Genomic DNA, 16,109 nt, shown 5'->3' with positions numbered 1-16,109 from the left:
GTGATATCCGACATCTTCTTCTGCCTTTTCGGGCACTGGGGTGTACATGTGGGGGTATGCACACATTTTAATGCATGTGTACACACACATACAAAATAATAAATTAGTCTTTTTTTAAAAGTTCACTAAACAGTGACTCATTTCCCTAAGCGGCTATGGGAATTCCAAGCAGACTGGGAAAGAAAGAAAGAAAGAAAGAAAGAAAGAAAGAAAGAAAGAAAGAAAGAAAGAAAGAAAGAAAGAAAGAAAGGAGGCAAAGCTGCAAGCGCGGAGGATTAATCGCGCATTAGTGTGTCAGCACGCAGTGCACTGGTGTCAACATGCGCGAAGCATAGGAACGTGACTTAACACTGGAAAAACTGGCTGAAATATTTTACAGATTTCACTAGGACAAAGAGCTACACCACACTAATCTACTCACTTTCAATATTAAGGTTTATTTCTTTCCAGGATGAAGTAACAGTTTAAATAATTACCAGAATTTATGTATATAAATGAACATTCATTCAGACAAAACATCACTGTTTACAAGTAGCTAAGAAATATTTTGCATGTAATAAATATATCTTGTGTTTAGATTAACAGGCACCATCTTGATAACAGAAGTTTTTTTAAACCAATAAATAAACATTCAAGAAAACAAGGTGTTTATACGATACAGCCTTAAATGCTTTTCTTCATATAGCACCCAAATTTCCAAACTGTCTAGAAAGTTTCTGAATATATAACTTCTACCTTAAATCATTAAAATAGTGGCCAAGGAAAGGGTCAATTGAAGACAGAATTAATAATCTATATTCGTAATTCTCCATTTAATAAAATATCAATTACCAATTTATTAAGTCAATGGATTGTATATATGCAATCTGTTAATGATGAAAGCCTGAAATATAAATATTTAAAAGTCACTCTCTTGACAGTACTTAAAATATTGCATCTCTGGTGCAAACCTGAAAACTATGAAGCATTTTAACTGCCCTAGTTTTCCTGTTTCCACCTCCACTCCTATTCCCCTTGTCTGTAAATATCCATCCAGTTTTCGGGGCTTTTTATTTATTTCTTTTTTTTGGTAGTTTTTTTTTTTTTTTTTGTAAATACATTTAGTTATATCCCAACACAAAACACTGATAATAATCCTTGGTAAACAAGGAAATTCCAGCAAAGTCTAATCCCACAGCTTTGCTCCCAAAGTGTGGCACCCGACTAAGTAACAGAGAAAAAAAGCAATCAATGGCCTCATTCATACAGTCAGAATGCTCCTGAGAGTCCATAACTGTTTGAGAATTTGCTGATGTAATCCTGAAGAAAGTGTCAACAGGCTGTGCAGACAAATGTCAGAGGATAAGTCTCTGATTGATAATTTTCCTATTTATTTCCGCCAAGGCGACTGAAAACACGAAAGCCTTTTCATCAGAGAGGTTAGCGTAGATGTCGATTTCCTTTTCCTGTTTCTCTGTTAAAAGAGAAAGGGAAATCTTAATACAAACGTGCAGATGCAGTAGTTTAACAACATTTCTCAGGCTTTCAAGTATTTATCCAAATGACAAATATATGCGATACTACAATGCTACGAACTATAGTTTAAATGACACAAATGAGGTTTGAAATGAAGACTATAATTCTACTCATTTTCTAATATTACGTAATTTCTGTAAAAATCTTGTCTTTTTCTTTCCCTTCACTAGCATAAACTGTAATCTGTCAAAATTAATTTTTCCCCCTAGAAGTTACTCCTTTCTGAACAAAGAATAATTTTCTGAACATATTAACATCTTCACCTTAGCCTCTCTACAGAAACAATAGCCAACTTTTTAACTGTCATTTTTCTCTACCCAATAACAAATGCAAACCACAAAGTAGAAAATTTGAAAGTTAAGCAATAGAAAAATCCCCAAAAGTCATAAAATCAGTTAAAACATCATCTTTCTGTTTATGCTTCGAATTATTTCATACTTTGCAATAATTATATTTCTGATTTAATATTTTGCTATCTGAATCAAAGTTAAACATGCATATAATTTGGCCAATTCATTTTGTCAAAAAAAGCTCTAAAAAATGCATCCCTATATACATATTTCCTAATTTCCAACTACTGCCCCCTAGCTGCTCCTTTCTGTTTTTATAAAAACAAATCTGTATCCATGCGACAGTTATAAGATGCTCCTTCGTGAGTTTTCTGCATTATTTGTTTCTACTTTAGAAAACCAGGATTTTACTGTTTTTAATGTTTTACGGCCATCTCAAATACTGCATATCCCTTCATCTTATTCTTAAATCACACTTTAGTAACATCAATTTTCAATGGCTACATTATGTCTATGAATGATTTTACTTTTTTTGAAGTACTACTCTGAAGAAGCAATCCTATTAACTCTGTGTGTGTGTGTGTGTGTGTGTGTGTGTGTGTGTGTGTGTGTGTGTGTGCCAGCATGCATTCGTATGACACTGCACACAGGTAGAGATCAAGGACGACTACATTAGAGTCTGTCCTCTCCTCCCAGGTGGGTTTCAAAGATCAAACTCAGGTGGTCAGGCCTTTACCTGCTGAGCATTCCACAGCCTCAACTGATTATTTGCTTAGCTCTCGTTTCTAATTCAACTCAAACTGTCTCAGTTGTACAAATCTTTCAGGATATTCACACACTATTTTATCTTCGTGGAAATATCTCTCCAAGTCTCCCCATTTGCTTAATCTGAAATGACTGTTCTCGAGGATTCCAGGGCAATTATTACCCTGGGATCCCTCTTCAAAAGGAGATTCTCCACCTCTCCTGAGTTGGCTGCTCTCTGTCCTAGATCCAGTATTCCTTTCTGACTTTCTTTTTTGTAGCATGTGCAACTTTCAGTAGCTTCTTGGGAAAGGAGTGTGGGTAGTATACCTTTTGAAACCCTGAATATCACAAAGTATCTTTAGTCTATTATCACAATAAATTGCAGTTTGGTTGAAAAAGGTTTGCGATTTCCCCTTAGAATTATTAATGCAATAAATTTTCTTCTGACCACTGGTATCACTGTTGAGAAACCCAAACTTTTTATATTATTTTTTAAATTACTGCTAAATTTACACACCATAAAATAATGCACAAATTCTTTAGAATCTGAATATATTCTGACAGATTCATATATTCATGCAACCCAAATATTAAGACATGTGTATTGTTTTAACTAAAAAATGCCTCCCAATCCTGGGCATTTGAACATTTGGGTCCCAGTTGGTTTGGGAGGTTTGGGTGATGCAGTCTTGATGGAGGAAGTATGACATTGGGATTAAAAGTCTTGCCTACTTCCTTTGCTCTCTCTGCTCGAGGCTGCAGGTGAGGATGCGGGCTCTCTGCACCTGTTCCTGCCACCATGCCTGCCATGCTTCTCCACCATGATGCTCTTAGCATTCTGGAAGCATAAGCACAAACAAACTCTTCTATGTGGTGCTCTCCGCACGGAGTCATCACGGCAACAGAGAGGGCCCTGGCATGCCCAGACCCTCCCCACTCTGCAAGACTCCTCAGGCTCTTCCCTGTTACTTCTCGATATTTACACTGCCCTGCCTGGTGACACACTGCCCTGCCTGGTGACACACTGGATTTTGTTTTTTCTTAAATGTTAATGACATACTGTATGTAGCTTTCCTTCTGTGTTTTAAAACTTCCTGAGTTAGTGCTGTTCACACAGAAGTAGTCTATTCCTTGCTAGTCAGAATTCCACTATACTCAATCAAATATTTTGATTATTCTGTCAAAATAAACAAACAAAAAAAAAACCTAGGCATTTCTTTTTCTTTAACAGTGATGATATGCTTTGTTCTAATTTTTGACCTTCCACTGGATGGGGAACTTTCAGTGTCTTTCGGGTTTGGAGAGATTTCTGGAAGTCATCAACAATATCCTCGTCTTCCATCTTCTAGATTCTTTTACTGAAACCACAGATGCTAACTTTTCAAATTGGTCCTTTAAGTTTCTTATCTTCTCCATCTATTTTCTCAATCTCTCTATTTTTATACTTCCTGAAGTCTTTCTTCAATTTTATCTTTAAGCCTATTAAACTTTTTCATTTTGTAACTCACATGTTTTGGCACTTTTCGTATTTAAAGCGATCCTTGAAGACTACTTTCTAGGCGTGTTCTGTCTTTGCCCTGCACTGACTCTCAAGCGTCTTGCTCCTCCTGCTGGGGCAGCATCTTTTTCTTATCAAGGATGTTAACACTTAGTTTCCTTTCCCTGAAAAATACTTTTTCTCTCCCCATTCTCTTTTTCTCCTTTTTCTTTATTCTTGACTCTTTCTACTAGATGCTTTCTTCTAGAGATCTTCTAGTGATTTTATATTTATTTAAAAGTATAAAAAGGGCTGATCAGAAGCAGCATGCGAATATGTGAGACCCGACTGCAGTCATGGTCTACTAGGTGCGTCTCTGTTTATTGTAGGTCTTTCCTCCTGGGCTTTTCCAGTTCCCTAGAAGACTGCTTCTGGTCTCTCTTACCTGAAAGATAGAAGCCCAGTCAGAGAACTCAGTGTTTACCATGCTCAACCTTAGTCTCCCTGAGCTTTTTCACTGCCTTTGCCCTCGCTGTCTGGCTCCCTAGACCGAGACTCCTTTTCCTTTTCAAAGTGTCAACTTGGTGGATAAAGGACTCTCTTTTTCATTTTCTCTTCTTCCCAGTCTTTTTTTCACCAAAAATAGAAAGCAAAAAAGTCAATTAAAATATTTTATATGGTGTCAAGTTTTAATCTTAATTCATTAAGATTAAATTATAACTTAAAATTACGCTTACTTCAAAGTTTTCAAGTTCCTGAAGAGCAAGGGCCCAATAAAGGCAGAATAAATTAAACCAAACAGCTACTTAGCCCTACAAAGCATTACTAAGAGGTCTTCTGTAAAATTCATGGACATCCCTCGTGTGCTCTATTCAGAGCCCAGTGAACAACACCCCCTCCCATTTCCACAGCAGCACAGCTCTCTGCGCTCACACGCTGCTCTCCAGAGTTCAGCAGCTGAGACAGAGACTCTGTGGCCCACAAAGCCTAAAATATTTACATCTGGGCCCAATGTACATAAGAGATTCCACTTTATTCCAGGCATGATGGGATATGCCTATAATCCCAGCTCTTGGGAGGCTAATACAGGAAGATCTTGTGTTAGAGAACTTGGTTAGAGAGCCTTGGATAAATAGCAAGATGCCATCTTTTCAAAAGGGGGTGGAAATCCAGATCATATCTTGAAATTTTATCAAAATCAAAAACAAAAACAAAAAATAAATAAATAATTTGGCTTCTGGTGGTGTAGTTCTGTAGAATGATACTTGCCTAGTATACAAAAGGTCCTGGGTTCAAGCTCGAGACTAGAGCTAGGGCGAACAAGGCTTTCTTAGAAAACAGACCTGTCTCTGTCTCCCACGTTCTGGGATCAAAGGCAAGCACCATTACTCCCAGCCAAAAATATTCCTGAACGGAAAATATCTGAAAAATATTCACTGTCAAATAAATGCTTCCTTATTCAAGTACTAATAAGGTGAATTTTCAGTGCTGTGCACAGAATCCGGATGTGCTCAACAACACAGCCTTTGTCTCCACTGTCCTGTCAGACTCTCAGTCTCATCAGAAGCAGCCCTTCCCTGCTGTGTTCACTTCAGCTGAGAACAACGGTCTGGTCTGACCAATTACTGTATCTTTTCTTCTTCTCTATGGACTTTTCTTGCCCAGTTTCTATTCCAAAATAGCCTTTCAAGTAAGATTCTCTGATGACCTCATTGCTAAGAAGTCATGTTTAAGTAACTCAAAGCGGCTGGAATAGTATAACAGAAGGAAAGATTTAGATTACTCCAAGAATTTAGGAATACCTAAGTCTTTTACAGTAATTCATGACACAAACTTTGTTCTTTAATTGCACAGTATCAAAACACTTTTCATTTTGGTAAAAGCTAGAGACAGCTATATACCAGAGAAATCATGAAGAATTCTGTGTCTCAAATACCATTTGTGTTTATATAGGAAATATTTGTATATCTAAAATTAAGCTTCCAAAGATACATAAAACATAACTATAATTATAAATTTATTTCACTGGAAATGAAATCATTTAAGCTGAGGGTTCTACAAAATATAAAGAGTAACTACCTGACTCCACTAATTATCAGTGTCAAAGTCTCAATTTTCATACAGGTATTACAGGAGCTCATTCTATGATTCTTCTTACTCTTTGGTGGGGGTCTTTTTGAGAGAGCGTTTCTCTGTGTGGCCCTGGCTGTCCTGGAACTGGCTCTTGTAGACCAGGCTATCCTGGAACTCAAGAATTTACCTAACTATGCAAAAGCCAATTGTGTAGGAAGCATGTAAATCTCCCAAAGAGCAATTTTCAAATGCACAGTAAAACAGTTTAAAATAACTGCCTAGACCTGTGTTTTTAAAAAAGGTACAATCATTTTTATTGATATTCGAAACACATCATACACATACAATCTTTAACTTTTTTATTGCCAGTTTGTAACAATGTGGATTTTATCTAAAGTGGGACTTCAGGTTTCTCACAAGAATTTGTGTTTTGTTCTCATTTCAAAACTAAGATTGTAAGGGATGAGAGCATAGCTCTGTAGTAGAAGTTACCTGGCCTGTGTACTGGGCTCAAAACCCAGTACTGCAATGTAAAAAAAAAAAAAAAAAAAAAGCTCTTCTTTTCTTTTACAAACTATGAATTGTGATTTTTTTTCTGTGTCCAAGAGTTCAAAGCTTCCACCATATTCACTACTGTTATCTAATTATGATCTCTACCAATTTAATATTTGAAAAAGGGCTGCTGGGACTGAGTCATACCTCTTTCTTCCTCATGTTTTTTGGCAGCTGTACTTTTAGGTCTTCCTCTTCCTCGTCTGATATGATCTGAATGGCTGTTACTTCGAGATCTCTTTCTGTTTTCTAAATCTTTATTTACTGTAGAATTTATCTTCTCTCTCCTAACTCTCTCTGTCCGCCTCCTCTTGGCCTCATGCTTGTTTTCTGTATGGACGAATGAAAGTGGTTTATTTCAGGCTTCACACAACTGTCTGCCCAGTTCCCATCGCCTCCTCCTACTTTCTAAGCCACACCTCCCAGCATATTCTGTACTATCTAAAAATCCCACCCAGATCTTCCCCATACCCACACACAACAAAGAAACAACAGAATTCCATGTAGGTAGGAAAAAAAAAACCTTGTAAGAGAAAACAAATTTCTTCACTTGGCAACTTTAATTTCAGCCCCTGTAAGTTTAAACAACTCCACAACAACCTTCCCATGTCTTTCATCTCATTTCCAAGTTTAACACAGTAAAATACATGGAAAATACACTGCTTCCTAACCCTTACCTAAATTACAGATTGAACTATGCCTGTCAAATACGCAGAAGCAAAACTGGCTTTAGGCACAACAAAGGTTATAATAAAAACCAACCACAGAGCAACCATACAACATGGTTTCAAAGCACAGAAAATAAGGAATTTTCACAAAGAAGGTAATCACTGATGTAATAGAATCTTGTTCCATAAGTGGAGTAAACTAAATACAGAAACTTTACTAATACAGTAACTTCATTATTGCAAAAATCACTCCCCTACAACAAACTAAAAGGTTAGATTGATTTTTTTTTTTACTTCAATATACATCTAACTTCAAAAACTAGAAAACTAACTCTCCAAATAACCTAAAATCACAATGGTAAAGAGGAAAAGGTGGAAACTTCAAGACCAGTCTGAGCTACATAGTGAGAATATCTTTAAAAAAGGGGTGGGGCATAGCGGTACATGCCTTCAGGAGGCAGAGGTAGGTGGTGGATCTCTGTGAGTTTGAGGTCAGCTAGGTCTACCTAGTCTCAGCACAGCCAGAACTACATAAACAGAGTGTGCTTTCAAAAAAGGGGGGTGGGTATTAAACCAGTATTAATTATCTCTACATGCCATTGCAGAATAGTTTATCCTAGGCCTAAGACTAAAGCATATTGGATTACACAAAAATAATAATATTCAATTATTCCAGACTGCAAGAAAGATCCAGTTGAGAATTTATTGAAAAATGTAGGGTCCAATTTGAAGAGGGCTCTAATGACCATAATAGTTCAATTTGAGTACCAAAACCACAACTGTAACAAACGGAAACATGTCAAATATCCCAACATCTCCAGCATATAATATTTAAAGTTCTAAATACTTAGCCACTATACTGAAGAAGCTCTTTAGTTTGTGGATTTCTTTTTCTTTTCTTTTCTTTTTTTTTTTTTTTTGAGACAGGGTTTCTCAGTGTAACTCTGGCTGTCCTAGAACTCATTCTGTAGTGTAGACCAGGTTGGTCTTGACCCATCTGCCGCTGCCTCCCAAGGGCTGGGACTAAAGGTGTGCACCACCACTGCCCAGCTAAACAAACCTGTTTTTATCTTTCTATTCAGACCATATCATTTGATAGCCAAAGAGCAGACAAAGAGAAGACTTTGATTCTTAAGTTATTAAACACACTAAGTACATGAGTGCTAGAACCAGTGTGGCTACTTTAACATCAACGACTGCTAACATCTCCAACAGGCAGACGGGCTTCAAGTACCTACTACAGTCAGGCAAAAATCAAAGAATCCAGTCTCAGGGGTTTTTGTTTGTTTTGAGTAAAAGTTCATGATTTTATTGTCTTATAACAAAATTAGCTTAGAACTGGACCAGTGGCCCTTTCTCCTTTAATGGCTCCCTGTTCAAATGCCCATATTCCCGTAGATACACAGTCGTTCAGCACGACCCTCTGTAGCTGTAGGCCTTTCGTGGAGAACAGGCTTAGCCTGCCCACCGCAGCCACAGCTTCCCGTAGCAATGCCGCTTTCCCTAGGCATACCAAGAGCCTCTTGCCTTCGTGTACTTTATCACTTTGTGGGGCTGGTGCTTGCCATACTTCTTGCACAGAGTTTGTGGGTCTAAAAAATGTTCACCATGTCTGCAGGAAAAGCATTGACACTGAAAGCCAGTCTCACCATTTTTAGACCCAACTCTCAGCTTATAAAAAAGCAGGTCACTTAAGGAATGTGACAGCCCACAGCACTGGATACAAGCACAACAAAGTTTTTCTTCAGTATTGTGTCACAGCAGCAGAAAGAGAACTAGGGCAGTGGGAAAACACAGCTATGAACTTAGGCTGGTGTGGTGGTTTGAATGAAAATGGCCCCATAGACTCACGGGGAGAGGCACTATAGGAAGTGCAGCCTTGTTGGAGGAAGTGTGACATGGGGGGTGGGCTTTGAAGTTTCATAAACTTAAGCCAGTCCCAGCATCTCTCTCGCTTTCTCTTTCTGCTGCCTGCGGATCCACATGTAGAACTCTTGGCTCCTTCTCCTGCACCATGTCTGATAGCAACAATGGACTAACCTCTGAAACTGTAAACCAGCCCCAGTTAAATGTTTTCCTTATTAAGAGTTATTGTGGTCAGCCGGGCAGTGGTGGCGCACGCCTTTAATCCCAGCACTTGGGAGGCAGGGGCAGGCGAATCTCTGTGAGTTCGAGGTCAGCCTGGTCTACAAAAGCCAGTTCCAGGACAGGCTCCAAAGCTACAGAGAAACCTTGTCACAAAAAAAACAAAAAAAAGGGGGAGGGGGGGAGAGGCTGGCAAGATAGCTCAGTGGTTAAAAGCACCACCTGCTCATCTAAAGGTCCTGAGTTCAATTCCAGCAACCACATGATGGCTTACAACCATCTGTAATGAGACACCATGGCCACAATAACTTTTTTTTAAAGATTTATTTATTATGTATACAACATTCCTTCCATGTGTGCCTGCAGGCCAGAAGAGGGCACCAGATCTCATTACAGTGTCTCTTCACAGCAACAGAAGCCCTAAGAAACTTGGATAGTCAGTATTAAGGAATTATCATTAATGTCTTATAAGAGTATTGTGTTTGAAGATGGTGTGTTTTTTTCCTAGGAGTCTGGAATGTTTCTCTTAATATTTTATCTGATACCACTTCAAAGTCTATTATGTCATCCTCTTTCAAAACGAATAGATGTTCTTAAATTATATCATTTTGTTTTGTAAAACAAATTGTAAAACAATATCATTTTGAAACTTCAGAAGACAGAAGCAAAAAAGAATAAAAATTGTTTGCTTATAAAAAAAAGACTATGGTGTTTATAGTTTTAAAGGTCTTGTTTTACGGACTGGCAAGACAGCTTAGTCAGTGAAGTGCTTGTCACACAGCATGAGGACTTAAGCTTGAGCCTCAGCATCCACATAAAAATATGGGCATGGTGACATGTGCTTGTAATCCCAATACTGGACAAGTGACAACAGGTGGATCCTTAGGGCTTGCTGGCCAGGTCCCCTACTTTAATCAGAAAATCACAGGTTCTATTAAATATCCTGTCTCATAAAACAAAATTATTAATTCTAGATCCTGGGCCCTATAGCTACCCACACACCCCCTTTCTCTCCCTACCTGACTCAATTAGGTCACATACACCCCAACGTGGACAAGCACCTGCTGTGACAGAGCAGTCATTATACAGAGGGGATATTAGTTTATACTCCTACCTGCTTCCTGCTTCTATGTCCTTTGACATACAGGCCACACCAGGTCAAGCTCAGTCCTGTGAAGCAGAACTTCCTACAAGCCCCTGATTCTGGCTATCTCAACACGAAGCTCCTCTTTGGACCTGAAGGCCCTACTAGACCTTCTCTGAAGAATGAGTCACATATGCTCCTTTTTACAGCCCAGCCTGTACGAACACGCAAATTTGCCTACATACAGACACACACATACATACACTTAAATTTTTAAAATTGTTTTTAAGAAAAAAATAGAAAAACCCAAATCAAAACTATACAAAGACACCATCATTAGGATAGTACATAAAACAAAAACAGAAAACAGAAAGTGTTGAAGAGAGCTTCTGAGCAGTATTAGTAGAAATATAAGTGGTATGATGATTCCTAAAAAGAAGAGAATTAACAAATGACTCGGGGCGCGCGCGCGTGCACACACAAACACACACACACACACGCACACACACACACCACACAAATTATAGATATCATAAGTATGTTGTTCTTAAACATTTGAAACTGCTCTGCAGGAAAATCACAGGGGAATGTGAAGCTGAAGACTGAGGAGCCCGACTAGAACAGATGTCTAGCAGGCTGCTCTGAGGGCAGTAGGGAAGACTGTGCTCATGAACTTTCAGAGGGGAGCAGGGACTCTATGGGGAACTGGGTTAGAAGTCATGTTTGTTAAACTGTGGCAAAGAATCTGGCTACATCCTGCACCTACACTGAGATGCTGAGCAAGACTGAATTCAAGACTAATGAATTAACTTATTTCTCAAGGAAATTTCAAACAGTAACATTCAGGCCATGAAACAGTTACTTGTCTACAGGGGGAGAACACATGAAGCCTAAAGACAAGAAAACATGCAGTTTTGTGAGAAAAGAAATATGGGCTTAAAGTTGTAGATAATGATGGTGCAGACAAAGCATCTTTTAATTGTCAGAGGTTGGTGTCACTAAAAGGAGACCTCATAGTCTGCAAAGGGAGGGCAAGACCTCACCCACTGAAGCACCAACTTGTGAAAAACCCAAATTCACTTGAATGGGTGAAGACTGAAGAGATTTGTCTAAGACAATGCTTTCTCAGATTCAACTCCAAAGGCACAGAGGTGCACACAACTCTAACCTAGGAGTCAGGATGTATTTAAAACTGGCAGTAGGGGTTGGCATTATCATCCACATGGTACTAGTTTTACAGGAGTAAAAGGTGCAAAAGTAAGTTAATTGTGGTTTGTGCCAATGTTCCAGAAAGTCACTAAGGCCAGGCAGAGTAGCAGGGTTGGCTGCCCAAGAAGCTATTACATTACCTTGAAAGTTAAAGCCTGAGCTGTAATAGCGACCCCAGGACACTAGAACTCATGTAAAGAAAGCTGCAGGCATGCAGTAGAGTAATTCCAAGTGAGAGGCTGTATGTGTTACAGGTGACAGAGACAGAAAAGCTCAGCTGACTCCTTCACAAGCACCAGATGCACAGGGAGCTTTGGGTTTTGGTGTTTGCTCTGGAGGGTTTCAGCCTTATTTCGGTCTGATCCTTCCTTGCTTAGCCCTCATTTCTTCTTTTTGGAATCTGTACTATGTCACTGAATACTCTAAGTATGTAACTGTTTGGTTTTTTTTTTTAATTTTACAGGGGTTCTCATAATAGACTCTTGAGTCTTAGCAGACAATTTTGCTTTTGAATAATGCTGGATTGTTAAACACTATGAAGACGTTCGAAGTTGGAATTGATGCATTTTCCATAATGGCATGGTCATGAGCATACAGGTGTTAGGGAAAGAATGTTGTATTTTGAATGTGAAATGTCTCCAATAAGTTTATGTGTTTGAATACTTGGAACCTAAATGCTGTTCTGGAAAGTTATGGAACATTTAGGAAGTGAAGTCTTGCTAGGAAAAGTGGACTACTGTGGGCATGCTTTAAAATTTGCCATCCCAGCTCCACTTCTACCTACTCGGTTTCCTGACCTCAATCTCGCATTTACCATGCCTTCCCTGACCTCATGGACTGTGCCTCCTACAACTGTAAACCAGGTCCCTTAATGCTTCTTTTCAAATATTTTGTTACAACAACAAGAAAAGTAATTAACACAGTGACAGAAAACGAAGTAAACAATCAATAAATGTGCAACATGCTTAGACAGATTTGTTACTTATTTAGCGAGGCGTTTGGATTTTGTTTGTTTTAAGACACTGACATTGTGTAGCAGGCTGTCCTGGAACTCAAAAAGATTCACCTGCCTCTGCCTCCCCAGTGCTGGGATTAAAAGTGTGCCCCACCACACCCAGCCTGGCAGCTGTTAACAAGTTGCTACACTCTCCCTAGACTCTCTTGCAAGGAAAGTTGCCAGGAAAACTAGCTCTGACTAACACATTTAGTGGAACTTGTAAGGTTTCCAGAAAGGTTTTTCTTTAAACCTGGTAGTATGTCCCTTTATTCTCCTACCCTTCCATTTCCTTCCTGCAAGGACTGTTTATGGGACACACAGATGCAAAAGTTACCTTATAAGAAGTATGACAGCCCTATCTTTCCTGTGAGAAAGGAGCCCAGTCCTTCGCCCTTCCTCACTAAGTAGATAACTATAGTCACTGTATTATCAACTGAGTGGTGTGGTCTGTAAGCTGACACCATCCAGTAAGTACACAAGGCCAAGGAAGAGGAGAAGAAAAAGAAAACAATGGTTTTAAACTGCTCCTAGGGCAGAAGATAAGAGGCTTCCCTGGAACACACAAGGTCCTAGGTGTGACCCCAGCACCACTTGTCCTTCCAGTGCTTGAGAGGTAGAGGAGGTGGAGGTCATCTCGGGTTTCTAAGTGATCTTGAGTTGAACTCAAAATACATGAACCCTGTATTTGAAAAATAGCCAATTTTTAAAAGATAATTAAAAACTGCCCCAAATAGTAGAAGCCTTGAGCCTTCAAGTGGAAGACTTGTATATATGTATACATGCATGCTAGGTAAACTTTCCACTGCTGGCGGAGGCTGCTCGTTCATTTCCTGGCCAACACTCCACTTGGAGCTTGTTTTCTTGGCAAAACTGTCCCTGCCTCGACCACTGACAAAATGCACAATGTCTGAACTGGACAAGCAGGACACAATAAAAAAAGACTGCCAAACCTTGCAAGACAGGGTAAGGTGGTTTTTAAATTTTTCCTGCCTCTGAAAATGGTCTGTCAGTTACTCTAGGCCTTAGCAAAAGTTGGTTGCTCCAGTGTTGCAAATGAGACTTTGGGTGATTGCCCAGGTAGCCAATTGTCTCAGTCATTTATTGCACATTTTGGAAGTTGCTTCATTGCACTTCCTGCCTACTCAAGTAATATCTCTCTTCTCAGGTCTTCGATAGAGTTGAAGTCTAGATAGTTGTGGTTACTTTCCCCTTATGACTTAACCAAGCCATTTCTAATACAAGACTTAGACTCCTTAGGATAGAATAATTATTGAAACATTTAGCATATGTTTCTTGCTTAATATTGTTTATGCTGGTTGTAATTCCAATTTTTATACTTGATATCTGTTCTTATTGTATGTAGTTTTGTATTGGGTTTGGAACTCTTATTTAGACAAAAGGGGGAGGTGATGGGGAACCTCCTTCAGCCAATGGCCTTTGAGATGCTAGACCAGGTTGGGTGTGACCTTCGTTACCAAAAAGCCCATGGTGTGCCCGCTTGCCACACCTGGATGTTGGATTCTGTTCCCGTTCCCCGTTGTGATCTATGAGCTCCCCTTTAAATAAGAACCCCTTATTATACCCTATTCAGAGCTAGTATGGGATTCCTTTATTCATGTTCCCCCACACCTGACATGTTTCTCTTCATTCTACCTTGGTTAACACCCCAGCCCTGAAAGAAAGCACTGCAAACCAAGGAAAAATTAGAGTAATATGTGTGTTAATGCTACAGTGGAAGATAGGAAATACAATGCCACGTGTTTTTTTCCTAGAACTTCCTAGGTAAGAAACTGAAAATTTTTTTCCAGAAATAGAAACACATGTAACTATAATATATACACACAGTGGGGGGTGCAGAGACAGAATGAATGTGTGAATATACAATTATAAGTACAATCCTGAGAGTATGGCCGAAAGAAATCCCAAAACAAAACTGTGCAGGAGACCTAAAAACAAGTGGCTTGGCTTACAGTTTGCCTGCCCTGTGTTTTTCCTCCCAACCTCTAATAAAAATAGTTCTTGAACTTGCTTCTGAGTCTATTTTTAAATTATTTTATTACCAAAACTAAGAACCCACAAAAGGGAACCCCTGGCACTGTTCTTAGAGGTCAAGGGTGGCTGACCTACAACTCTCACTCTTCCCATCTTTATTGAGGAATATCTGTTTACACCGTGTGAAGATGTGTCAATGTGATTTGTTTAATAAAGAGCTGAATAGCCAATAGCTACGTAGGCAGGAGAGAATAGGCAGGACTTCTGGGCAGAGAGAAGGACTCAGAATGAATCTAGGTGAGTGAGAAATGCCAACAAGACACTGAAGAAGTTGGACATACGGTACAGAGGAGAGGTAGCCGAGTCATGTAACAAGATGAAGATTAATAGAAACAAGTTGATTAAAGTTATAACAGCTAGTTGGAAATAAGCCTAAAAATCAAGCTTTCATAACTAATAAGAAGTCTCCCTGTCGTTATTGTAAGCTGGTGGCCCAAAGGAAAGTCCATCTACCCACCCTGGCCTCCTGAGTGTGCGCTCTCTCTCTCTCTCTCTCTCTCTCTCTCTCTCTCTCTCTCTCTCTCTCTCTCTCTCTCTCTCTCTCGTAAAGTGAATTTATCATTTTAAAATTTTTGTTTGTTTGTTGACCTTTGCCTGTTCATGAGTAATCATTTTCCTTTTTATCCTGCTTTCAATAAAAAAAATAAGGTGGTTATTTGACTAAGCATCTACCCACTGAGAAGTGAACAGGTAAAATATTAGTGAATTCTCATTTTAATTGTCGTGAATATTTTTCTCACCTTTAAGTGAAGTCTTATAACTAAATTTGACTTATAATTCATTTACATTTGCTTCTACAAGTTTTATAATTAAAATTCTTTTTTAGATTTATTTATTTATTATGTACACAGTATTCAGCCTCCATGTGTGCCCAAAGGCCAGAAAAGGGCACCAGATCTCATTACAGATGGTTGTGAGCCACCATGTGGTTGCTGGGAATTGAACTCAGGACCTCCAGAAGAGCAGTCAGTGCTCTTAACCTCTGAGCCATCTCTCCAGCCCTAATTAAAATTCTTGAAAGGAAAAAAGATACAGCCAGTAATTAATATAAAATGGCACATCTGAGAAATAAAACTTAAAAGATACAAAACAGAGTTAATTAATATTTCCCTTAGTAATGGTAATTGGCTAACTAGCTGGTTCAGAACTTCTCCAGGGAGTGGCTCCATGCATTGATCCCTGGAACCCACAGGGTGAAAGGAAAGAACCAATTTTCGCATGCTGTCTTCTTACCCTACCTTTAACATGCATGCCATGCCATGTATCCCACACATACAAGTAAATAAATGTAGATTTGGTAGAGTCACAATTTTAAGAAATACCGTGTTTACTTCCTCCTTTAAAGCAATCCTTGAACATG

At 39.0% G+C, this 16,109-nt stretch overlaps 1 protein-coding gene across 2 annotated transcripts in view; it reads right to left on the bottom strand.

The window, feature by feature from the left end:
• Window positions 1-417: 417 nt before the first annotated feature.
• C15H16orf87 (chromosome 15 C16orf87 homolog) overlaps window positions 418-16,109 on the bottom strand; it is a 36,616-nt gene continuing 20,924 nt past the window's right edge. Inside the window, exons 3-4 of one of the 2 annotated variants that reach the window (XM_038313069.2) lie at window positions 6,802-6,984; window positions 418-1,453 (exon numbers count right to left, since the gene is read on the bottom strand). In XM_038313069.2, the coding sequence (XP_038168997.1) occupies window positions 1,335-1,453; window positions 6,802-6,984 (302 nt within the window). In that variant the 3' untranslated portion in view covers window positions 418-1,334. The remainder of the gene's footprint in view (window positions 1,454-6,801; window positions 6,985-16,109) is intronic. The other variant, XM_038313070.2, reaches the window with a different exon arrangement.

Source organism: Arvicola amphibius, chromosome 15 (assembly GCF_903992535.2).
Source record: "Arvicola amphibius chromosome 15, mArvAmp1.2, whole genome shotgun sequence".
Taxonomy (NCBI): domain Eukaryota; kingdom Metazoa; phylum Chordata; class Mammalia; order Rodentia; family Cricetidae; genus Arvicola; species Arvicola amphibius.
The sequence above is the reverse complement of the archived record's forward strand: the minus strand, read 5'-3'. Positions and strand labels throughout refer to the sequence as shown.